The 23996-nt window shown below is 50.0% G+C and overlaps 1 protein-coding gene across 1 annotated transcript; it reads left to right on the top strand.

Annotated features, from left to right (window-relative positions):
• On the top strand, positions 1-23248 carry TRAF2 (TNF receptor associated factor 2; the record flags this gene model as incomplete). Its single annotated transcript, XM_082009173.1, has 11 exons — positions 1-134; positions 1202-1302; positions 3472-3692; positions 4310-4388; positions 4753-4851; positions 14913-14984; positions 16711-16785; positions 17480-17839; positions 18795-18972; positions 22140-22288; positions 23030-23248. The coding sequence occupies exons 2-11, from the start codon at positions 1279-1281 to the stop codon at positions 23246-23248; spliced, it is 1476 nt and encodes a 491-aa protein (XP_081865299.1). The 5' UTR covers positions 1-134; positions 1202-1278.
• Positions 23249-23996: the final 748 nt, after the last annotated feature.

Here is a 23996-nt window from a genome sequence, read left to right as displayed (position 1 = left end):
CATGAGAGCGTGGGGGCGTCGCCTCCACGCAGCCAGTCTGTGGCTTCTGTCACTGCGATGCGCTCAGCTCCGGCTGCCCAAGGAAACTTGGGAGAGGGCAGTTTTGGGATGTGGAAGTGGAATGTTGATGAGGTGTGTCACTCTGCGTTATGGGACTCGCTCCTCTGGCCGTGTGGTGGCAGCCAGGGTGTTGCAACAGCAGGTTTATTCGGAGCAGCCCTGGGTGGTTCCATCCTGCGGCTGGCACTTCAGGTAGATGTTGCTGACAGTTTCCTGCCTCTTTGGGAACAGCATGTCCTGCTCGGCACTGCTGCAGGGGTCACGGTTCGTTCAGGAAACAGAGAAGGGCTTTTTCTTCCCTGAATTACATCAGCCAGCCAAGAACTTTAGCAATGTAGAGGTTTTCTTAGTTGCTTTCCCAGACAAGTGCAGCTGTGCTGGGAAAAAGGGATGTTGCAGCAGAGGGAGTTGAGTGCTGGCAGCGCGGATGCACAGCCGTGTCCGTCCTGGAGAGCTGTATCGTGTCCTTCCCGGTGCCGCCACATGCATGGGGATGGACCTTGTCCCTCGTCCCCAGCACCCCAACTCCCACAGGAGTCCCCACAATCTCTGGTGGCAGCCCTGCAGGGAGCACTGCACCTCCACGAGCACCTGAGCAGCATGTGGCCCCGTGTGAAGGGCTCAGTGCGTCCCTGTGCTTGCCTGTAGCCAGCTCAGCCTGCGCTGCAGCGTCAGGCCATGGTGAGCTGCCCTGACTTGCCTCCCTGTTCTGACCCGCTCCACTCCTGTGCTGTCCTCACTGCCCGAATTACTGGGAGAGAGGCCTTGGCCACTCTGTCGTGGGTAGCACCAAACCAGTCGCGCCTGGTTCTGACCAGGGAGGATTTCCCCGGCACCGGGTGAATTCCCCACACGATAAGAACGAGACCAGCCCTGCCCTGCTGGCGCGGGAGGCAGTAAAGCCCCCAAGCCCCTGTGCCGCCTCATCAGGAGCGCAGGGAGGGCTCCGGCAGCCTCTGGCATGTGCGCTGAGGCCAGGGGACATGCGGGCTGGGGACCCCAAGGAAAAAAACCTGTTGCTGTGACCTTTTGCTGAGCGAGTTCCCCTGCAAAAGCACCTCGCGCTGACCTCACTGCTGTGTGGCAAGCGGCTGCATTTCCCCCCACGTCATTTTTTTTTTTTTATTATTATTAAACCAAAACCCGCCTGCCGCCACCCATCCTTCCCGGCGCCTCTGGCATCCGCTTTTCCTCTGAGTGGGTGCCACGAGACGCAGGATGGCCATGGCGCTCTGCGCGCAGGTGAGTGAGTGCCCGGTGCCACCTCTGGGGGCTGTGGCTCATCCCGGGCGTTCCCGCGGGGCTGGGGGCTTCTTGCATGGCCCAGCCCAGCTCTGGTGGGGGTGTGGGGGTTGCGGCACGAGGGTGGCCATTCCCGCAGGGTGTGACCCCGGGGTGGGGAGTCAGGGCACCCCCGGGCCGAGAGCCGCTGTCCCTCTGCAGGGTGTGGATGAAGGGGTCCCGGGGGGGCTGGGCCCGTGCCCAGCGTGGGTGGCCTGAGGCAGGGGGGACGGGGGGGCGTGATGCTGGGGACAAGTGAGGACGGGGGTGACATGGGCGAGTTGATGCTGGGGGGGTGACTGGGTGGTGCTGAGGGGAGCTGACGCTGGGGGGGGCCTGAGGGGGTGGCTGAAGGAGAGGTGACACTGGGGGTGACGGAGGCATAACCGGGGCTGGGGCAGTGTGGGGGTGTCGAGGGCCTGTTTGAGGCAGAGGTAGCGGGGCACGCCGTGTGGCGCTGACACCGGAGGCCGCTGGCCCAGCCCCGGGCCGTCCGGCCGCGAGCAAGTCCGGCGGGGCGGGGCGTACTACACGTGTCCGGTGGGCGGGGCCTCGGGGTGCTTCCGGTGCGGGGCGCGGACGGCGGCGGCCGGTGAGTGCGGCGCTGCCTTTCCCCGCCGTGCCGGGACGAGGGATGAGGGACGGGGGACGGGGGACGGGGGACCGCGGGCCACGGGCCACGCCGTGCCGGTGGAGGACGCGGGCGGGCCGGCCGGCCGGCCCTGCCCCGTGCGGCGGCGCCCCGGGCCTCGCTCCGCTCTTGGGCCCGGCCCGGTCGCGGCCGCTGCTGGCGGCGGGCAGGCCGGTGCGCACCGGGCGGGGAGCAGCCTTTTGTCAATGGGGCGGTGGGCTCGGCTCCCTGCGGAGCGCGGGCAGCTCCGGCCTCTCCCTGGGTCACGGTAGTGCAGGGAGTGCTCTGACGGCGCTTCGCAGGCGGGGAGGCCTTCCTCCCGGTAAGGGCGGCGGCTGTAGCCGGGGCCGGCGGCGGTGGGGTCTCCGCTGGCGGGGGCCTCCGTAGAGAGCCGGCTTTGTCCTGAGCGGGCGGCTGGGGCAGGTGGTGCCCGGGCATCCCGGGAGGTGCCCGGATCCGGGACCATAAAAACAACTCGCCGAGGACCGGGCAGCCTCGATGCAACTGAAAAAGTGAATTTGCATTAAAGACCTGCTTAAACACACGCAGCATGGGAATAACGGTGCCCGGCCCAGTTGTGCACTGGAGCCTGCCGGCACAGCCGGGGCTGCAGCGTGCTCCCGTGGGCACTTCGTCGTGGAAAGGATCTTCGTTAATGCCTCCCTCGTTCTCCCTGCTCTGGGATCGCTTTATCAGATTTAACAACCCCTGGTACAGGCAAAACTCGGATGTTACCCGAAACTTAAAAGGTGTGGGGAGCCTCGCGAGCCTTGCTGCTTCCTTGACTGCGCTGACGTGAAGTGCCTGGACGTGCTGCCTTATGCATTTTAGGTGGACGTGGGATGTAGTCGCAGGGCACGAAGGTGGGAGATGCGTCTTTAGATCTTCATAAGTGATCAAAACAAATACGTTTTATTCCTTTCCTCCTTTCTGATTTGCTTGTGCCTCTCACATCTTCGTTTCCATCCTGCCGGAGAGCCCCATATGCCTGCCTGGGCACTGCCAGTAAATCTGGGCTCCGCTGTGTGCACGGCATCTCCCCGGGAGCAGCTGGCTCTGGGCAGAATTACGGCCCTTTTTGACAATTGACAGATGTGAAAACAAACAGTGGTAGGCTGTGGTTACCTTACTCAGTGCCTACAGGTTTTTGGTGGACTGAGGCAATTTATTTATATTCCTGATCAGCTTTATGACAGTTTTTTAGCTTGTTTTGGGCCAGAAGCCTTGATTTCCCTGAATAGGCTGCATTTCAATAAACTTGGATGGGGATTTTAGTGAGGTCTGTCCATCCTGTCTCTTTGTTCTGGATTTAATTCTAAAAATAACTGTAAAGTTTCTTTCTGTTTTTTAACTAGGTGGAGGCAGGCTTGTGGTTTACATCAGTGTGTTTACCTGTGTTGCTGGGTTTTGGGTGCCAGTGTAATACGCTGCGAGTAATACAGTATATGTGAAAAATTACCACTTTCCAGTTATAACGGGGACAATATTTTTATTTTCAGGCTCTGGACATACAGCCAGAATTTTTCGTTCACATGGCAGCAGCAAACTCTACTCCACCTGGCTCTTTGGATCTAAACCAGCCTGGATTTGCAAAGGAGATCCTGGGAACTAAACTGGAGGTCAAATACCTCTGCTCCGATTGCAAGAATATATTGAGGAGGCCGTTTCAAGCTCAGTGCGGACATCGCTACTGTTCCTATTGTCTGAAGAAAATTATAAGGTAACTTTTGTGTCTTCAGTCTGAAGACAAAATGCTTGAAAAGGTATTTTCAACCAAAAAAGGGGATAGAAGTCTAATTTTCAGGGCCTTCTCAGCAAGGGAGCTGTGTTTAATCATTGAGGTTCAGCATGAGGCCTTCTTTAAGGGGATGTGTAATCTCTGACTTGCTTTTATTGTTCTGGGGGTTGCTTCAAAGTTCCCTTTTCCAGAATGTCCTGGATTGTTTTTGCTGTTCAGGTGGCAATACAGGTGGATCACCCATCTCCTTCAGTTTTCATCACAGCTACTGAAACAACTTGCTCCTAAAAGTCATTGTACAATTGTCATGCCAAAACGTGAGAAATTTGAGCACACACTGGCTTCTAGAAAAAATTCCTCGTGTTCTGTTTCACACTTGCCTCTAAGTGAGGGAGGTTGGATAGAGCGGTTAATCAGAAGAAGAAAAAAAATTCAGAATCAGAAATGGGCATCAAAAATACACATGAGCAAAGGCTCAATGTGTTGCTTTAAAAATAAGAAAATGCTTTGATTTTATAAGTTACCAGAAATTATTTTATAGTTAAATCATAAGTCGGTCTCTCTTTGTTGTGTTTGACAATTTTTTTTCTGTCTGCTAGTGCTGGACCTCAAAAGTGTGCCAGCTGTATTCAGGAAGGAATATACGAAGAAGGAATTTCTATTTTGGAAACAAGCTCGGTAAGTAAAAATGCATTTTAAAAAATAAAGCAGATCACTGATGTCATTAATACCACTTGTGGTTTTTGTTTAAAACACAGGTTCTAAGAATCCCTTATTCCTAGGAAACATTTTCTTCAGTAGTGAGAGTTATGATTAACGTGGTGGGCTCCCCAGCTTCTAAAATCCAGGTCACGTTAACATAGCAGTGGCCTACTTAAACACTGTAATAATGATTCGTTTGCCATTAGCACACCTCTGAGGATGTAATGTGGCAACTGGCATGGGAGGAGCCTTAATAAAGTCTTAATAAAGAATTAAGAGACTGTACTAAAACTGGAACCCTTCAGCGATTTTTGTGGTTTGCTTTTTTTTTCCATTTTAGGCTTTCCCGGACAACGCAGCTCGTCGGGAGGTGGAAAGTCTGCCTGCTGTCTGTATTAACAGTGGCTGCACTTGGAAGGGGACTATTAAAGAATATGAGGTAAAGATCAAAGCAAGGCTTTCGATGGCTGCGTCCTTTTTCTTTCCTCTGTGTTTGGGGAAGGCTCAGGTAGTTTTGTTGTCTGGTGACACTGGCAGTGGTGGTGGGAGCTTTCACCTCCCTGGACTTCACTGTAAGCTGGAGAGATTTCTTGGCTGAGCTAGGTTTGTGTGCCCTGCTGCGGGCACAGGCTGAACTGAAATGTGATTGCGGGCACCAAGCATGTCCCTTCCATGGTGGGAACCACCCGCCCTGTTTCCAACTCCTTTCTGCTATAAAGGACAAGTGAACTGTCAAGAAACTGTGCTGTACAATGAAATTGTTGTGAAGTTATCTGCATTACATGAATGTAGGTTTTAGACCTGCTGCAGACCCACAAGCTTTGGTGCTCCTCAGGGATGGTTTTGTCGTCCCTCTTGGAATGGAAGAACTACCGTGTGGTGGGTTTGAGATAAGAGGAATAAATTTTATTTTCCTCTAACACTTGCCCTAGGTAAAGATTGTAGTCCTGTGGTTCATGGAGCTTTGGTAGTGATAGTGACTGAGATGTGTGTCAGGAAGAGGTTTAACCTCAGTCTGTCCAGGCTAACATTTGGATTCTCTTTGCAATGCCACTGCAAGGTGTCAGGAAGAAACAACAGCTGTGGATCATGCCTGAGTTTTCTGCCTCGCTTGCTTAGCCTGTTAAGAGAGGTGCTGCTGTGCTTCTGCTTCCTTGTCCTGCTGGCTAGAACCTTCCCCTTTATGCTAGAAGTTCAGCCCAAAAGATGAGGGGATGTAGAGTGCTAAATGGTTCTCCTGTGAAACCCTCATTCATAGATCTGTAAGTGGCTCATGGTGTGGATGTGTGGCTGAATAAATGTCAAGTTAAGAGCCTAACACTGATGCAGCGCTGAGAGTTTGGGAGTTGCATTTCAGGGTTGAGTGTGTTTTGCCGAGGTTCCAGGTTCAAGCTGTGCTGTTGGTGCTCTGCAAATTGTTAGACCCATGCTTTAATTTGTGCTGGTGACCAGTGACTGTAAGTCCGATGGCCACTGCAGTGTTCAAAATGGTGATTGTAGTAAGTGAGCTCATCTCCATTAGACTAAACTAAATTATATTTGTCAGCAGCTTCCAATACTGTTGATTGGTACTGTGACTGACGAGCTTTACCGAACTTTTCTTCTGGGTTTAAAAAAAGTCTTAAAGAGTTCCTGCAGAACTTGGCAAAAACCATCAGCTGCCAAAGGTCCTCCCTGTGTGGTCTTAAAACTATTTGAATGCCGGCTTGAGTCCAGACAGAACTTGCACTAGAAGTTCAAAAGGGCAACGAGGTGTCCTGGGATAAGTCTTGCCTTCTTGCAAGACTGCATGTGTGCGTGGTGCTCTGGGATCAGCACAACCGCTTAAGAGCATTTGAAATGGTAAGGCTGTGCCTCTTTTTTTTTAATCTCCACCTAATCTTCAAAAGGTCCCATTAGGTGCTTTGCTAAAACAGAGTATGTTTTGTAGAGGTGCAGCTTCAGAGTGCTTGGGCTGCAGGTCTGCAGCGCTGATCTCAACTGTCACAGTTTTTGTTAGTCTTGGGGCAGTCTTGGGCAATGGAAGGGGAGTGGGGATTTTGAGCAGTGCTTGTTGGTTTGCCTCGGGGTTGAGCTTGCCCCTCCTGCCTACCACAGGTGGCATTCAGTCTAATGGGGGTAAGTTGTTTTGTGTCCTCTTGGGAAAAGCTGATTCTTTCCTGGGAACTGGTGGGAGGAGGCAAGGTCTGGCTTGTGTTATCCGTCCTCGCAGCTGCCTGCCAAAGAGCTGTGGCATTTAATCAGGCCTGGCTGTCCTCATGCGGTCGGAGCTTAGGAGGTGGTATGTGTGGCTGAGAAGGGCTGATGAAAGGAGGCGTCAAACGTGTTAGTCCAGAGTCTCTTGGTACCGTGGACTAATGTTAAATCCTGCCTTACAGGTAGGCTTGTTAGTTTAGTGCCACTGAGTAGAGTTTGCCTTGTGCAGTACGGTTGCATCTGTAGCCAGTAATGTGTGTAACGTCCTGCAGTAGCTCAGCACTCCCACTGTGGAAAGTCCCTCGCTGTGCTATTTCCGACAGGACATGGAAAGTCCCTAAGAGTGAATTCATTGTTTGCTAATTTAAAAATTGTGTGTTCGTATTGAGAGAGACTTACTCAGCTGCTATCCACTTACAAATCAAGAGACACCGTCACTTCTGGTTTGCTAATGTTACCAGGGCATGAACAAGGAAAAAAATGTTCTACAGCTGAAAGGCTCTAGCACCAAAAAAAAAAAAAAAAAAGAATAACATTGATTTCAGTTTTGCTTTCTGTTCAGGCAAACCGAAGTTGAGGTCTTAAAGGGACATACAAAACTGAAAGAGTGCAATCTGCTTCATGACTTGCACTTCTGCTTAAAGCTATATGAAGCACCTGAAATTGTTTAAGTGCTTAGAACATGTCTGAGTTTATACATGCATTTTTCTGAATTTGTAAATAGTGTAAATATTTAGTGGCATTTGGATAAAGCAGTTTGTGGTGGGGCTGCAGGGTTTTTCCTTTTAATCAGTAACGTTTTTTCATGTATAGGTTTCCTGATGAGTCTACTTGAATGTACGTACAGAACAGCAGGCTGTGGGCAGGAGCCTTTAGGTTCAGGTGGAAAGTCTGGGGAGGGTTGCAGAAACTAAAACCTGTTAGAGCAAAAGGAAAGACCAAGAAAACATGCTCTGTGATATCCAGGTAGTCTGTGGTTTCTGGAGCGTTTCTTTTCTTGCCTTGCAGTATCTCCAATTGCTTATGTCTTTCTTCTGTTTGATCAACATGTCTTCAGTTCTCATATACCTTTTATTTATGCTTTTCATACTGCCAGCTCACTTTCTTTGCACCCCACCAGGATTGGGATGGGGAGAGGGGGCTGCAGAGGGGTGTTCACATGGTCAGACTTGGCATTTCCAATTGTTACCCAGACAGAAGTTTTAACTATGCCCCATTTATCTCAGGAGATATAAAATTGAGACATAAGGAAATAAATTGGCCAAGCTTTGGAAGAAGAACTGTTTTAAACTGAATCCTGACAGCATTATTTAAACTAAGTTGTGAGTGGAGGGTCTCTGGGAAAACAGATGAGCTCAGCTAATGACGATGGGTGACTGTCATTTGTGGTGATAACCTGTCCTAATCCAAACTGGAGGGGATGTGTTTTCCTTGTAGTTTGTTGTCACCTTGATTTTGAAGAGTTCACTTTAACTGAAGCCTGGAAGGCTGTGGAAGGTGCAAAACTCTTAAGTGACAGTATTCCAAAGCCCATGGTATTGGAGAGTATGTCTGCATCCCCTTCTGGGCTATGTGGCTTCCTGGGGCCCAGAGGACAAGGTGAACAGTTCTTGCCCAGTGTTCCTACTGGAAGATGCTGGAGAAGCCCTGATACACCTAGTGTAGAGAAAACTGCCACCTCTTCAAAAATGCTCCTGGGGGGCCTGAGCGGATCTCAAGGGGTCTCCTGCTTGGTGATGCTTCACCATTACTACCATGCCCTGATTGTTTTAGATGGTGATTTTCAGCTTAGGTGAAAACTTCAGCTTCAGGCTTTTACACATTGTTTAGAACAGGGCTGCTGATCTTTGAAGCTACTTCACTTGGCTCCTGTTGCCTCCAAAGTGTGCTTCTGAGTGTTTTATAGTGGTGGTGTTGGCATGGGAATACAGCATTTTAAGTGCTGTGACAAGCACACTTGGTGATGCTGTAGCAGGGTGACCAGCTTTCCTTTTAAAATCAGGTACAGTATTTATTGTCTTTTTCTGAAGGTTTTGGCTCCAAATTAGGATATGGTGTTGAAGTGCAGTTTGCAGACAGCTCCAGTCTGATCAGCAGTTTGCCCCAGGACCAGATCCCTTTCTTGTGGGAGGATCCCTGACTTGCACAGGTGACCAAAAGCACCTCCTGTTTTGGAAAAAGGGATCTGATACACCTTTACTTTCCAGACCTGGAGCTGAGGTCCCCAAACAAAACCCTTACAGTCCCTGAGATAGAGTTTATGTAGCTGGCTGCCCAGACACGAGGCAGTTTCCCATCCAAGCCCGTGCTGGGAGGTAAGCCACGGGGAGTGCCGGAGAACGCGTGTGGGAGGGGGTTGGAAAGCCCCAGCTGTAAAGGGTCTGCTCTTAGCGTCTGAAAACAGCTCAGCCTCCTTGTGGTGGCCCATCTAATTAACAGTTTTGGTATCTGCCCGTAGGGAAATGAAAAGCTCTAAGTTGCAAGCTTTGAAGCTGAGGCAAGCACTGTGTGTCCCTTCTAAGTGGTGATGAAACCCCTCAGCATGAACACAACTTTGGGAGTTGTGGGTCAGCACTTTATGCCCAGGGAGGTGTTCCTAGGGCTCCAGGTGTCTGGCAGGAGCCAAAGCCACAATCACACACACCTCCTTGGGCAATTCCAACTCTTTGGACAGCCTAGAGGAGTCGGATTTGAAATCGAGCCACTCACCCCAGGCTCGACTTCTCCAGCACGTGAAAGATGCCTGTTCCCAGTTGTAATATTTGTCTCATCTCCCCTTTCCAGGGCGCCAGTGTTTTTCTCAGCCTCGTGCTCTAACAGCCCTTCTGTTCACAGCCTGCACCTCCGTGCTGCCTGTGAGGCAAAGGAGTCAGTCCTGCCCTGCCCACCATCTGCAGCTTTCAGAGCTTGACAGGCATCAGCACCACCCTTTCTAATGTGAAGGTCAGGCAGACCCTGAGAGGCTTCAGCCTGAGGCTGTCCCTTTTGATCCGAGTGATGAAGGTGAAGCTTTTCGTGATGGTGGTGAAAGTACTTCTGGAAGAGAGGGGCATCTCTCCAGATGGACCTGGTGGGCATGGGCAGTGCTTTCAGTGTGCTTAAAGCACAGCCAACAGCACTGCAGCATCTCCTGCAGCTAACCACAGCAATTGGGTGTCACAAATAACTATCAGAGGTGAATTCAGATCAGTGTCTGGCATCGTTAGTGTGATGGCATCATTGGAGTCCACTCCCCAGTGGTGGGTTGTTCTCGAGCAGTGACCTCATTTGATGTGAACAGCACATCTTGGGCATTTTTCACATGACTCTGGCTGTTAATTGTAGCCTAGAAGACCTGTGGAGTTATCTCTGATCAGACATTCCCAATTGCTTTGAACCTCCCTTACATGTCAAACAACTGTTTATGGGGGTCTGATGCCATAATTTTTAATTTCCTTGTCAAGTAGATTCAGTCTTTTTGTTTTGCAATGCAGCTGGCCCCATCTGATGTGAGGGACAGTGGTGCATGGGCTTCAGCTGGCTGTGGGGCTAGGTCAGGTTTAGGCTTGGGCTTATCTAAAATGCTCTGGGGTTGAGCCCTGCTCCATTTCAGACTAGAGTCTGTCTAGGAAAATCATTCCTCTGGGATAATGGAGGGATTTGGAGAAAGCATCCTGGAGTGTCCCACAGCTCACGTAGTTCAAAGCAAACAGGGAAAGGCAAGAGTCTGTTAGCAGATGTTAGAACACCCGTTGCTGCTTTCAAATGTTTCTTGTGCCTTCAGCCTTCTTCAAAACCTGCTACTGTTTCTACATCCTTACTCAATGCAGGAAACATTGCCTCTATGAATAAACCCCAAATCAAATGTCTGTCTAATCATCCCTAAAAGCTGATGAACAAAACCAGAGAAAGCTGAAAGCAAAAGTTGTTCTGCTGGTTCTGAAAACAGGCATGAGCAGGGCCCCTGGGAAGCCCTGACATCTCTTCTGCTAATTTTTGTCCTCAACTCAGATGGTGTTGGACAGCAGAATAAAGGCAGTGTTGGTTTCCCATGCCATTGCTGCCGTACGCTTGCCCGTTAAAGCCACAAGCAGTTACTGATGGGAACTTAATCTTTGTTTTTGACACTTTCTTTGAGGTTTAATTATTTGTGATGCCAAGTGAACTTCCTTGGATCTCTGTCACCAGTGTGTCCCAGCAAAGGCAGCAGTTTGTGTCTGGCACCAGCTGATGTGATGGTCTCAGAAAGTTCCCGTTCCTGGTTGGCACTGTGAATTACAGACTGGGTTCCTGTTTTCCAGCCCTGCATTGCTGGGCTCCACACAATAGCACAAGGACCATGTGTGTGGTAGCCCAGCCCACCTGTGTGGGGAAAGCTTCGAGCAGGCCTGGCTTAAAACCAGCCTTAGAACTCCCCTGACAAGGAGGAGACGCAGCACAGAAGGGCATGGTGGCTGGCTTCTGAGGAGCAGGACATCCTAAAGTGCCTGTGTTTTGTGACACATTCCCCTCTTGGAGGCTCTGGAGCCCCTGGAGACCTGGCAGAGGTGCACGAAGCAACTCATGCTTCTTGGCACAAGGGATTCCCTCGAAACCTAGGCAAAAAGCCTTCCTCTTTTACACTGGAGACCCATTTTCAGTGTTTTTTCTACAATTCTGTGGGCCCACCCTTTTTCTTCTAGCCAGGCTAAGATGCCAAAGGAGCCGTGTGCGGGACACGGCAGCGTTGGGGCTGGAGAGTGCCAAAGCCCTGACAGTGCTCCGGTGAACCCTGTGCCACTTTAGCTGCCTTTCCTCTGCCGTCCTGTTAATTTTCCTTCCTTTTGGTGCTCTTTTCCTGTTGCCAAGCCCTTCAGCTTTCTTTATGCTTATGGTCACTGTTGCCATGGTTGGAGGGGACTAATGGACTAACTTTCAAAGGTCAACCTGCAGGAGACTGTTTGCAGCAGAGCTGCGCGTGCAGCTCGCACCAAGCCTGTTCTGTTGCGCCTCATCTCTCTGCCAACCCTGCCCTTTGCGGTAACTTTCCCGCAGGGTTCTGGCAGAGGCATCTCGCAGCAGCTGTTTCCAAGGCTGCTTTTCTCGGCTGCCTGCCTTGTCCCTTAGCTGGAGGGAGAGCATTGTGTCATGCAGATGGATTTCCCAACGCAAGACCTCCATAAAAACGGGCTTGCGTTGATATGGCAGGTTGTGAGCAGGGCAGCTGGGGAGCAGGTGCACTTCCTGCTCTGCCACCGTGATATGGGGAGGATAATTTTCAGCAGCAGCCTCTTCCATAGTTCAAGTTTAGCGAAGCCTTTGGAGGCAAAGCAGCGATCGGATTAAACTGCGGTTTCCCTTTTGTCTTACTTACACAGGTCCAGCAGAGCAGCTCATCCTGGCATTCCTTAGGAAACGATCACTGTGTCCTCCAGGGATCAGCTGCTGTTATTAAAACCCGCTTTTTCCCCATGTGAGCCTGCGCTTTTCTGCGCGGCTGCACTGAAATGTGCTGCCCCAGCTGTCGCAGAGCTGCCGTGAAGGGAACTGCCTGTTCCTGCTGGTTGAGTGCTAGGGGTGTAGCGGGATGATCCCGCGGAATGGGAAGGAGCCCCACTCTGAGCAGGAGTGCCCTGAGAGACACCTCCACTGCAAATACTGCAAATCACTTTTCTGCTTTCCTGATACTGAGGTGGGAGGGTTAGGGCTTGCGCACAGGCAGCTCCGTTCACCAGCGTTCGCCGCTGTCATTGCAGCCCATTGGCGCTGCCCTGGAGAGGAGCACGGGCAGGTGCTGCAGGACTGAGCAGCCACGGTGGTAACGCACGAGCACTTGTGCCCTGAGGTAGTGCTCACAGGCTGCCTTGCTCCGTCCGAAGGCGGCGATAGCGTCTGATTTTCTAGTCTCCCAGGCGGGCTCCCAGAGAATCGCCTGTTCTGGTGGCGGTGTGTGATGTGCAGGCTGCTGCTGGGTTGTCTCACCGTTTATTTTTAGGGAACGAAATTGATGTGTGGATCAATTGGCAAGTTAGGTTCTGAGTGGGAAGAGCACGATGTTGCTGTGCAGACTGTTAACTCTGCCCAGTTTGGTTTTCCCACCCCTGCTATTGAATGCTGCAGACTGGTTTGTGCCTCGGATCCCAGCTGGTGGGTGAGAAGTCCATGCCAAGATAACCAGAGGGGAGCCCTGAAGGTTTAAGTCTGACCGTTGTCCTCCAGCTCCACTTTAATTCTTCTGTTGCTGTCCCCTCTCTCTGACCCCCACCTGGCTTGACTTCCACAACAGGTTCACTCTGGGAGAGTGCTCTCACCTAGCCCCATTCACAGTGATGGCTTTCCAAAGCTGCCTGAAATGTTCACGGCAAATGCCTGAATGTCAGAGATGCTCATCCCTCCTGCAGAAGCTCATGGATGTGGATTTGGGAAAGGTGTAAACAGGAGGATTGCCCCATTCCTGGGGGAACGGAGTGTGGCAGATCACACCTGAATGCCAACCCCTGCTCGTCGGCTCCTGGGTGGGGTGGATTTCTTTCAGTGGTGATACCATCCATCTCTGTTTAGACACCCGTGCGGAGGGGGAAGGAGCAGGGGATTCCAGAAGAGCCTGAAACTGTTTATACAAAAATGTTTTAGAGGTTTGGATGTGTGCTGGTTAAAGCTAATGCTTCTGGGTGTCTTAATATACATATGGACCAGTTGCACTTTCAGCTTAGCTGTGCGGGGCTGGTTTCGCTTCTCAGGCTGCGAACTGGGCACACTTTGCAGGGCTGCCTGCGCATTGGGTGTTATATCGTGGTAGAGCATGGGGTTGGGATGGAAGATAAATGCTGGGAGGTGGGGAGTGTAGAGGGGGTGGTAGCTTCACACCTAGCACACTGGCACAGGAGAGTAAGTTTTAAATACTCCCTTTTTAAATAGTTGTCTCTGCAGTGAAGTTTCCTTCCTCCAGCCAGACTGTCTGTTCTTATGCCAGCGTTTTGTGGGTCGTGGGGAAGATGCTATCTGATGTTTCTAGAATATGAGAGCAGTAGGTGGGTAGAAGAAAGGGTTTAGTCCCTCTGAGCGAGGGGGATGAAGGAAGGCGCTCTGCCTCCACTGCTGCCTCTGCAGGCAGCGGTGTCCGTGCAGGCAGCGGTGTCCGTGCAGGCAGCGGTGTCCGTGCAGGCAGCGGTGTCCGTGCAGGCAGCGGTGTCCGTGCAGGCAACGGTGTCCGTGCAGGCAGCACTGCCCAGCTGAACCGCACAGGCTGGCTGGTCACTTTTCCAGGGATGGTGCCGTGAGGCTTTGAGTCTGATTACTCATTTAAAGTATAAAAAGGAGAGAGTAACGAAGAATGAGCCACTAATGGGTTTCACTTTCCAGTTTCTGATGGGGTGACAGGATTTATGTTTGTGCATGTTCCCCCCCCATGGTAACTTCTTCTAATAAAGAATAAATGGGACCAAGTTTTTAAAGCATCTGGTTTCCGATAACTGCTTTATAAAAGCTTCTGTGTTTGTTTTTTTTTCCTATTACTACCATGGTAGGATACTTCAGTGCACTGATCTTTTAATCTGAATTTTGAACTGCATTTTCATGGCATTTACAATGCCTTGTTTCACCTGGTTGGTGTGTAAAGAGAAGGTTTAAGCAGTGTGGAAATGACACAGAAAGCAAAGGCACATTCTAGCATTCCCAATTTAGCTGGTATTGCTGGCCTTAGTATCTGCTGAGGACAGATTATCGCATTGCCCTCATCATTTGTTCAGTTCCTCTGGCTGCCAAACAAACTGCCTGTGTTCTTGCTGCAGGCGTGGGTGCTTGTGTGCAGGGGCTATTAAATGCAACTGTTTTAAAATATTTTTCTTTCTGTTTGAAAAATAATTTTCTGATTTGAATGTGAAGATTCTATCAGACAGCTCAGCCCAGTGTGTGATGAGTAGGCTATACTTAAGCTGACTGATAACCATTACAGTGGAAAAATTATACAAATTATCTTGCTGAAATAGTGGCTTACTTCACTGAACCTGCCTGAACGTGTATTTTCTTGGCAGAGCCATAAATGGAGCTTCCTGTTGCTTATCTTTTCCATCAAAGCAGTAATTTGATTATTTTTTTAAATTATAGCAGCTTTTAAATTGAGGCTGAGGCTACATAGGCACCCAAAATTCTGGTAGCCTGGAGATCACACAAGTAGGTCAGCATGCAGAATTATCAGCATGACTGAGATTTGCGTATGGGTTGGTAGAATACAGCGCTCTCCCGTAATAAAATATAAAACTACCCCTGTTGAATTGTACTCATCCTATAACCTCATTGGAGCTTTTATTTAGAGGACTAAATGTTCTCCTGTCAATTCTTTTACAGGCTCATGATGAAGTCTGCCCTGAATTTCCACTGACTTGCGAAGGCTGTGGGAAGAAGATTCCAAGGGAGAAGGTATCCATCCAACTGTTGATGAACCATGTGCGGCGGTGGCGTTTGGGGTCCTGATGGGCTGACACCGGCATTCTTGAAGTGGGGAGGAAAACTGAGACCATTAGAAAGTGGATTGGGGAAGACAATTAGGTGGCAGCCGTTAGTACAGATGTGACCTTTCCATAAGGGTCAAAATACTGGTAGGGTGCAGGTGAATGTGACTCATTGGCACTTGTAGTTTTGCATTAGGGCTGCCGACGCCACCTCCCTTTGATCGGTGCGTTTGCCATGTTTGGGTGCGGAGCTTCCATGGGAAAAGCACGCTCGTGGGTTTAAAGGGGACTTATGTCCTATGTAAAGCAACTATATCAGCCATTGCTGCAATTATGGAAAGGGACTCCATCTCTAGCTAAATTAATTTATTTCTAATTAATCATGCAATGGAATCCATCTCTATAGGGTCTCCATGCTACTGGCTTCTGGGGCGAGGCTCAAAAGTCTGAGAATCAAAGTTTTGGGAAACATCTTAAAGAATCACATTCATCTGAAAATGTCCTGCCTGCTACGGCCAAATATTTTTAGTAGCGCTGTTGCAAAAGGGGAGGGCGGACAGAAGCATCAAAAGGGCGAGCAAAGAATTCTAAATGGGCAGCATAATGAAGGACTTGGTGCTGGGGTCTTGGGATATAGATCTGCCCATCTGCAGGCTGAAGGTGGAGCCCAGCAGAGACTAGACTTGTAGGATTCCCATAGGTGATCTACCCTTTGTTTAAATATTAACTCCCTCTTTTATCTCTCTCCAAACTTTTGTTGATTAGCTGCAGCCATTGTAACTCGGAGTAACCTGACTCATTAAGCAAGCCAGATGGATCTAGAAACTTTTTTAAAAAGTGGTTTAAAAACAATTTTAATCGACATCTGTTGTAGCAGATGTAGGTGTTAAATGTGGAATATGGTGGTTGTTCTGAACAGACCACTGATATCTGATGATCAGAGGTACATCAAAAACAAGATGATGATGTGCCAGTGCTTGTTAGCATTTATCATGCACTGTGTGGGAACCCAAGCGAGTCATCTTGGTGGCTGGGGGTTTAGTGGCACTTCTCTGTAGAAATATCCACTGTTGGCCTCTGTTCTTCACAGCAGCTGTTAGACAAGAGGTGGCTGAGGTACAGCATCCTTCGGCACCCCAGCAAGGGGATTGGACCCAGCAGAGCATCTTCCCTTGCAGAGGTGGACCTGCAGTGATTGCTATAAATACTCAGGCAGGACCACTGGGAAGCTTTTTGTTCTCAGGTTTATAATGCTTAGCTGAAAGTAAAAATACCAAGCTGTGGCATGTCCCGACCAGAGTCGCATGAAGCGCACAAAATGAAATGGCTATCTGTTGCATAGGGTTGTTCCTCATGCCTCCCCTTCCTCTGCCCTCAGTGAAACTTGTTGCTCAGCATCCATAACATGTGCCTGTGCTGGTTGCTTTTTCTTTCTTGCATATGCAGGTGAGAAGTGAGACCTCCTAGCTGTCAAGAGAAATAAAACTTCCAGGTGTCAGTGCTATATTTATATTACCGTGAAGGTCATACCTAAGGGTAGGCAGTGTCCAGGTTTAACCACGCACTTGGGCAGCTAGTGATTAGTGGTGGCTTGGATGTTCTTGAGATCTTCTTCAGTTTCCTAGACGTCAGTGAGATGGCAAGGGAGCTACTGGGGACACATAAGATCTAACATTGCCTTCTTCCCTTTCTAGTTTCGGGACCATGTGAAGACTTGCGGCAGATCTAAAGTGCCTTGCAGATTTGAGGTTGTCGGGTGTGCTGCAGTGGTAAGGGCTTGTCTGTTGATGTTTATCTTGGGACTTGTTTTCAGTTCCAGTGTTAGACTTAACCTGCAAACTGCTGTCGCCCAAACCGTTACAGATGTTTGTGTTCAAGTATTTGAACAAAGTGGTGTTTCAAACCCTTTGCAAATGGAGCTTAACATCATCTGCTGTCCAGAGTTCAGGTATCCAGAGAATGAACTTAACATGGAAGGAAACCTCTTCCTTCTTGAGGAACACCCTGAGTGCTTTGAGTCTCTGGTGGTTAAGCTGCTTTTAGCCGTAAGCACAGAACTGGGACCAGGCCATATTTCTCCATGTGACATAGTTTTCCCAGCTTCTACTAGTGAAGCTGATCTAAATCCCTCCTCAGGGGGATTATGTGAGGCTTTGTTGTTTGATGCTGTTAAGTACATCTGACGGAGGGAGCCCTTTTGGGAAGTAATGGAGGAAGACAGAGTAGAGCAGTGTGTACAGCTGGGGAAGCGTTAAGCATCCATCATTGTATGTGATTTTCAGCATTTCTAAAACAAAACAAATGAACACACCTCCAAAACAGGTTTTTTAACTATCTTTCTTTGGTTTTTCTCCTTTATAACTTAGAGCTAATGTTGTGACCTCAAAAGGAGGAATTTGTTCTGTGGATGGTGACAGTGTAGATTGAGCTTGCTGAATGGGAGATGTATTTTTCTTCATGTAGGTGGAGAATGAAAAGCTGCCAGAACACGAAAGCAAGTGCTTGGCAGAGCATCTCTACATGCTGCTGAGTTTTGTGCTCAGCCTCAAGGCTGGATCTGGAGACCTAAAGCCCCTTCCTGCTCTTTCCTCATCACAAAACAACTCCCCGCTATTGGCAGCAAACTCTCTGTGCTCGGAGTCGGAGCTGTCCAGGTCCCTGGAGCTCTTGGGAAGATGTGAAGCCCTTGAGAGGAAAACAGTGACCTTTGAGAACATTGTCTGTGTGCTCAATCGGGAGGTGGAAAGAGTGTCCCTAACAGCCGAAGCCTACAGTCGGCAACATCGACTAGACCAGGAGAAAATCGAAACGCTGAGTAACAAGGTATGTAACCACTGGCTTGTGCTTCCCAGCACTGTGAGTGGAGACTTTTTTTAGTTTCTTTTCCATGTTATTAGCTAGCAAAGCTTCACCGCCTAGCCCTGAAACGCCACAAATTTGAAGGCAGAACTACAGTATCCTTTCTGCCCGTGCCCATCCGTCAAAATCTTCCTGGAAAAGATGGGAACTAAACTGACTTGCATAAAGCATTCAGATCTCTGTTAGTAATCAAGTTATGCAGACACAGAGATGTTGCTAGGTGAAGTTTTCCAACAAGAGACAGAGCACCCAGCATTTCAGTGGACCTCTCTGAATCCATGGGGCTGCTCATCTTCCAGATCTTTCAAAAGGAGTGTAATCACTGATGCTGCGCTACGCTGTTGTGCCAAGCATGGTCTGGAGGTATGAAGAAGCTGCCCCCACCAGTCTGCTCCAGCACAGTCCCTGCTGAGCGCTGCCAGTGTGTCTTGGCAGCTGGGAGTTGTGCAGTTTGCAGCGTACCTGTGCTCTCTTGGCAAGGGAGCTGGCGTAACCCTACGTTAGCTAGCAGTGATTAACCCTGTGGAGACCTTGTTGTCTGGGTGTCGGTGGTTCTCTTTCTCAGTCTAGTTTTGTCACAATGCTGAGGTTTTGGGTGGGTTTTTTTTTTCCCCCCATCCTCACTTCTTGTGCTGCTAATGTAACAGAGCTGCTCGTTGGGGGGATTTTTACATTCACTCTGGGAAAGTTTCCAGCTCAAGCACTGAATTGTATCAGTATATAATGACAGGTTCAAAAGGAAGCTTCAGTGAATTGGCTTACGATGCTAAATTTCTCCCTCCTGTGGCCCCTGTCAGTTCTGGAGGACATCTCTCACTAAAGAGTTATCCTGAAGGGTATGCTGATGTCTGCTGGCTTTCTTAGGTCTCACAGCAGTACATGTTTCTAACCAGGCTGCACCGTGTATCCCACTGAGCAGGTCCGGCAGCTGGAAAGGAGCATTGGGCTCAAAGATCTGGCCATGGCTGAGATGGAGGAAAAGATCCGGAACATGGAAGCTTCCACCTACGATGGTGTTTTCATCTGGAAGATAACAGAATTTGCCAGGAAGCGTCAGGAGGCGATAACAGGCCGCTCTCCTGCGATCTTCTCTCCAGGTTATTGCCCACAAATTTGCAAAATTGCAAAAGCCTTTTGCATCTCAGCTGGGTGTGGGATTTGTAGCGGTGTCCTTAGCAGGGGAGGTGCTGCCCATCCAGATTTACTTCTGTTTTGTCCCCTTTCCCCTGAGGAGCCTGGAATATTACTTTTTTTAGCATTGGGCTAAATGAAACTGCTCGACTGAAAGGCGTGCTTTTTTGATTACAGAAGACCTTTTTAATTTCTCATAATGGAGAATGCAACCCTCTTAGCTCCAAGGTAACCCTACATAACCCTTTACTTAGAATTGAAATACTCAGGCACCATAAAGCCAGTGACAAAATAGTTAAGGATCGGAGGAGATATATATTAGAGCCCCAGAAATATATTTTAGTGCCCAAAGCATGACGTTGCAAGAAACAATGTCTAAATAAAGGCCAAACCATATCTAGTGCTTGAATATCTGTTAGAGGGAGAGGCTCTCCTTGCAGAGCTGCCCCAGCCCAGCGCTGTTCATTCTGTTCTTAGAAAATCTCGGATAGTGAGCAGTAGGTTATGATCTGGCTTGTTTGCTTATGAAAGCACTTCCCAGGCTTGCAGCTGTAAGATGAAACCATCTCTTCACGTAATTTTGTTGCTTGGTGGGGAGCTCACCTTGCAACAAAATGGTTGGAGAGGGGAATTTGTGTTTGCCTGAGCAGGAATTGCTTAGATCTAAGTGTGCTGGAGAGCTTTTTCAAAATGCTCAGAGCTGCATGCAAACCTAGAGCACATACCTTATACCTGCTTCCTGGTGCTGTGCCTGGGCCATAAAATAAAAACAAGTTAATTTTTAAAACTATTTTTACACCTGTGTTCTGGATGAAGGCTGTTCAGAGTCCTTTTTCTCTTGAAAAACTGAAAGAAAAAAGGATTCCCCTTCTTGAGGGGAACTAAACTGTGCGCATGAAATTAGCATTTCCTTTTAAATGTCAGCAGCAGCTCTGGAAAACCCCTGCTCTCTGTCCCCTCCGGGAAGGGCAGTGCTTCCTTCCTTTGCCCAAAGCGAACAAAACGGCTTCAAGTCTATTTTTTTTGGCTTAGAGAGAGGACCTTAAATCTTGCATCCTGTCCATCTCCTGCACTGTGCTCAAGAGCTGCTTGACCTGAACATCTCCAGAGGCTGTGGTTTGGAGGGAGATGCTGGACGGAGCTGACTCTTGTCCTGTGCCCCAGCTCAGGGGCTCCTCAGGCCTCTCCATCGGCAGATGCCACTGGGGTCCTTGCAAGGGGGGTGGGATTTCTTTTTCTAAGTTTGAGAATCAAGTCAGCTGGTGGACGGGTGTAAGTATCAGAGAGAGCCCGCGGGAGGGGAAGGAGTGAAACCTCTCCGAATGCCAGAGGCTTCGTCTGTTCAGACAGTTGTTTGGCCATGCTCTGAACGCACAGCTTCTCCCAGAACTGTAGCTCATGGTTACTGGTGCCGCCTCCTCCGTGCTGCATGCTGGCTGGTTTCCATCCCACGCCTGGCAGTGGTGACAGGGCTCAGGGCTTTCATAAACTTTCATCAAAGGAAAAACTACTTTGTGGGCCACCAGACTGTGTTTTATGTTGCTGGTTGGTCTCTGCAGTCTGCTCATGAAAATCGTGCGTGTGGCTGGAGAGGTTGGAAGGTGAGGGTTGCCTCTGCCTAACACCGGGGCCGGGGCTGTTTCTGGAAAAGGCAAGACTTTTTTTTTTTTTTTTTTTTTTTTTTAAATCTTGCAAGTGCAAAGTATGAGGCCTTGTTTCCTGCAGTAGTCAATTGTGTTGCTCAGATGAAAGATCCTCATTCCTGGTGCTGCTTTAGCTGAGAAAATTAGGCTGAGAAACACAGGTTTCTTGTGAAGGTGTGGGGTTTTTTTTCCTCTTAGAAAGTGAAGCAAACAGACTAGTGCTGTTCAGTCTGGCAAGGAGACAGCTAGGAGGAGAGAGGTCTAGGTTGCAAATGGGATGAAAAAGGGAAATGAGTACAATTGGTTTTTATTTAAACGTAAAGGTGATGTAATATCAAATGAAATCAGTGTTAAAACAAGGAGAAGGAAGTAGAGTTACCATTCTCTCGTGTTGTGAGGGCACATTGATTGCCACACAACTTTGCAAAGGGCAAAATCAGAGTTCAAAAAGGCAAATCCTCACAAGAAAGGTTTGTCAGGGGCATGAACTGGCACAGTCGAGAGCGAAGGTCCTGCTGGAAAGCCACCCGCTGCTGGCCGCCAGATGCCAAGGGGTGGCTTGCTGGGCTCTTGCGTTGCCTCCGAGGCGCTTTGCCTTTGCTCGAGCTGGTGGGAAGCAGGATGCCCTGCTTCGAGCTGGCAGCGTGGTGCGCGAGGTGTTTAGCACTCTGGCTGCCTGGTGCCTTTTCCTGGGTACTCCAACCGCACTGGGGCCTTCCTCCAGCTCCCTGCCTGGTTTTACATTCACAGGGTTACAGGAGTGCTGAGAAGCCCCACGTGGGCAATGAGGATGTGCTGCTTGGACTAGCAGAGAGTGGCATCTTCCCTGAAAGCCTTTAGGTGAAGCAGGTGGAGAGGAAGGCCTAGAGAAAACGAGCTGGGGAGTGCCAGGAGGAAGTGGTGACAAAGCCCTGATCTCTTCCTCCTCGCCCCGTGAAGTGCACAGTATCGCTGCTATTGCTAGTCTGCCTGTTCATAAAAGCGCACAGAGCCCCACAGTAAAACACTGTCTCTGATCTCCTGCCCTGTGCCCTGAGGCTGCTGAGCCTCCCCAGACGTGAGGCACGTAACTCTGTGCCGCTGTGAGAGGGTGGTTTGTAGCAGGTCCTCTTCCAAGATGTATTTCTGTGGCCTTGCACGGGTCTGGTTTCACAACGTGGGCATTCCCAGAATTGCTGGAGAAGGAGAGAGCCTGAAAACCCAGAGCCCGTACCCAGCTGTGCCCATGCCATGCTCTGCGTCTCGGCTAGGCCAGGGGCTTGTGACTGTCTGACCTTGGCCTGTCTCCTGGCCAGTCTAAGATGGCATCTGACTGTTGTTTGTACCTGGTGGCTTTCCAGACCATCTCCATGGTGCAGGTATCTTAAGACTCAGACCTGGCTTCCTCCAGGATTCAAACTTGAGTCCTCAGAGTTCAAAGGAACCTGTTGGTGCCAGGCTTTGCTGCTGGGTTTGACACTCACTGTGTCTGTTTTGCAACTCTTTGATAGCTTTCTACACAAGCAAGTACGGCTACAAGATGTGTCTGCGTGTTTACCTGAATGGGGATGGCACTGGGCGTGGGACCCATCTGTCCCTGTTCTTTGTGGTGATGAAAGGACCCAACGACGCGCTTCTGCGCTGGCCCTTCAACCAGAAGGTAGGTTTGGGACAAGGCCGCTATGCCGAGCAATGTGCCTCTCTAGTTTTGCACACACTTGAACTTCTAGATGCTGTTGCTCTGGCCTACTTAGCAAGCAGAAGAAGGAAGGACTTTGATATGTTGGCTGCCCTGGTGATTCCCCAGTTGTGCTGAAGGCACCGAGTGTGCTACAGGGCAGGGGAACGAAACAGCAGAGGCTGCAGCAGCATGTTTGGAAAGCGAACGGAGCCTCTGCATGAATTCGGGGCAAGGGAAAGTTGTGGCCTTGATACTCAGGGTGCAGCTGACGCTCACTCGGTGGCAGAAGCTCTGATTGCAGTTCCTAGACGTGGCAGGTTTGTGAAACACTTTGAGGCTGAGCGGGCGAAACACTGATGCAGAGAGAAACGCCACCTTCTTTCGCAGAGCGACAGCAACTCTGATTTAATGAAATACCTGCATGGGGTATTGGTTTGGGAGCGAACGCCATGCCGGCCAGTTGCAGGTTTTCAGAGTCAGTCTGACAGCCCTGTGCTGCCACACGGAATTTTCCAGTGACAGGGCAGGATGTGGGAAGATTTCTGCAGAATGTCGCCGAGATGACATTCTCTGCTGACTCTACTTACAGGCATTTCTCAGGCACATGATGTAGCATTTGTACTTGCATGTTTCACAGGCTTTGAGCAAGCAGGTGGCTGGTCTGGGTTTCCATGTGCTTTTTATTCAGCTGTGCTCATACATTTTCACATTTCTCCACAGGTGACCCTGATGCTTCTGGATCAGAACAACCGGGAGCACATCATCGATGCCTTCCGACCTGACGTGACATCCTCCTCCTTCCAGCGACCCATCACGGAAATGAACATTGCCAGCGGCTGCCCGCTGTTCTGCCCCGTCTCCGTGATGGAAGCAAAGAACTCCTACGTGCGTGATGATGCCATCTTTATTAAAGCCATCGTTGATCTCACGGGCCTCTAACCCTGAACTCCGGGAGCAGTGAATGCAGAGCCAGCCCCGAGTGGGGCATCCCCCTCTTGTGCTGCGCTTCAGGCAGGTCTCGGAGTGAGGAGTGGGGAAAAAGCGGAAGGGGAAAAGCCCTCCCCAAAAAGGGACCTTAACTCTGAGTGGAAACGAGGTGTCTGATGGAAACCCTCTTCCCTGGTGTCAGAAAGACCTTCCCTGAGAAGAGGTCTGGGTGGACATTCACAGTCTGTGGGGTACAAAAAGATCTCCTGCAGGGACTGGGGTGTCTGAACTGCTGCTGTCTGGGCCCCCATTGGAAACCAGTGCAGCTCTTGCTCTACCAGTTTAGTGCACATCCTCGGTGCTCTGTAGTAAAACAAGGGTTTGGCCTGTCTGAGCACCACCTTGTGTGGATGTTTGGCTCAGCTGTCTAGCATTTTCTTCAGTGATCTCGATGTTCCTGGAAGTTTTGTGTGCTGCAGGCATGCTGGCTGTTCTGTGCCTTGGTGGACGGGAAGGGTGCATGGCAGACTCGGCGCAAGCCAGGCGAGAGAGCTGCCCTGTTTTGATGCCATCGGTGTCTTCTGAGAGGAGTGCTGAGCTGAGCCGCATGGCAGGCAGGGGAGCGGTACCCCGTGTCAGGCCCTCGCTGTGTATTTGACGGGTCGTTTGTGCTCTGAGCAGTGTGCTGGGAGGGTGGGATAGGGCAGGCAGTGCCGGCTGCCTGGGAGGGAGCATGGGGCAGCACCGGGGATGCCCGTGA

Source organism: Phaethon aethereus (assembly GCF_964289735.1).
Source record: "Phaethon aethereus genome assembly, chromosome: 20".
Taxonomy (NCBI): Eukaryota; Metazoa; Chordata; class Aves; order Phaethontiformes; family Phaethontidae; genus Phaethon; species Phaethon aethereus.
This window is presented reverse-complemented; position numbering and strand designations above follow the sequence as displayed.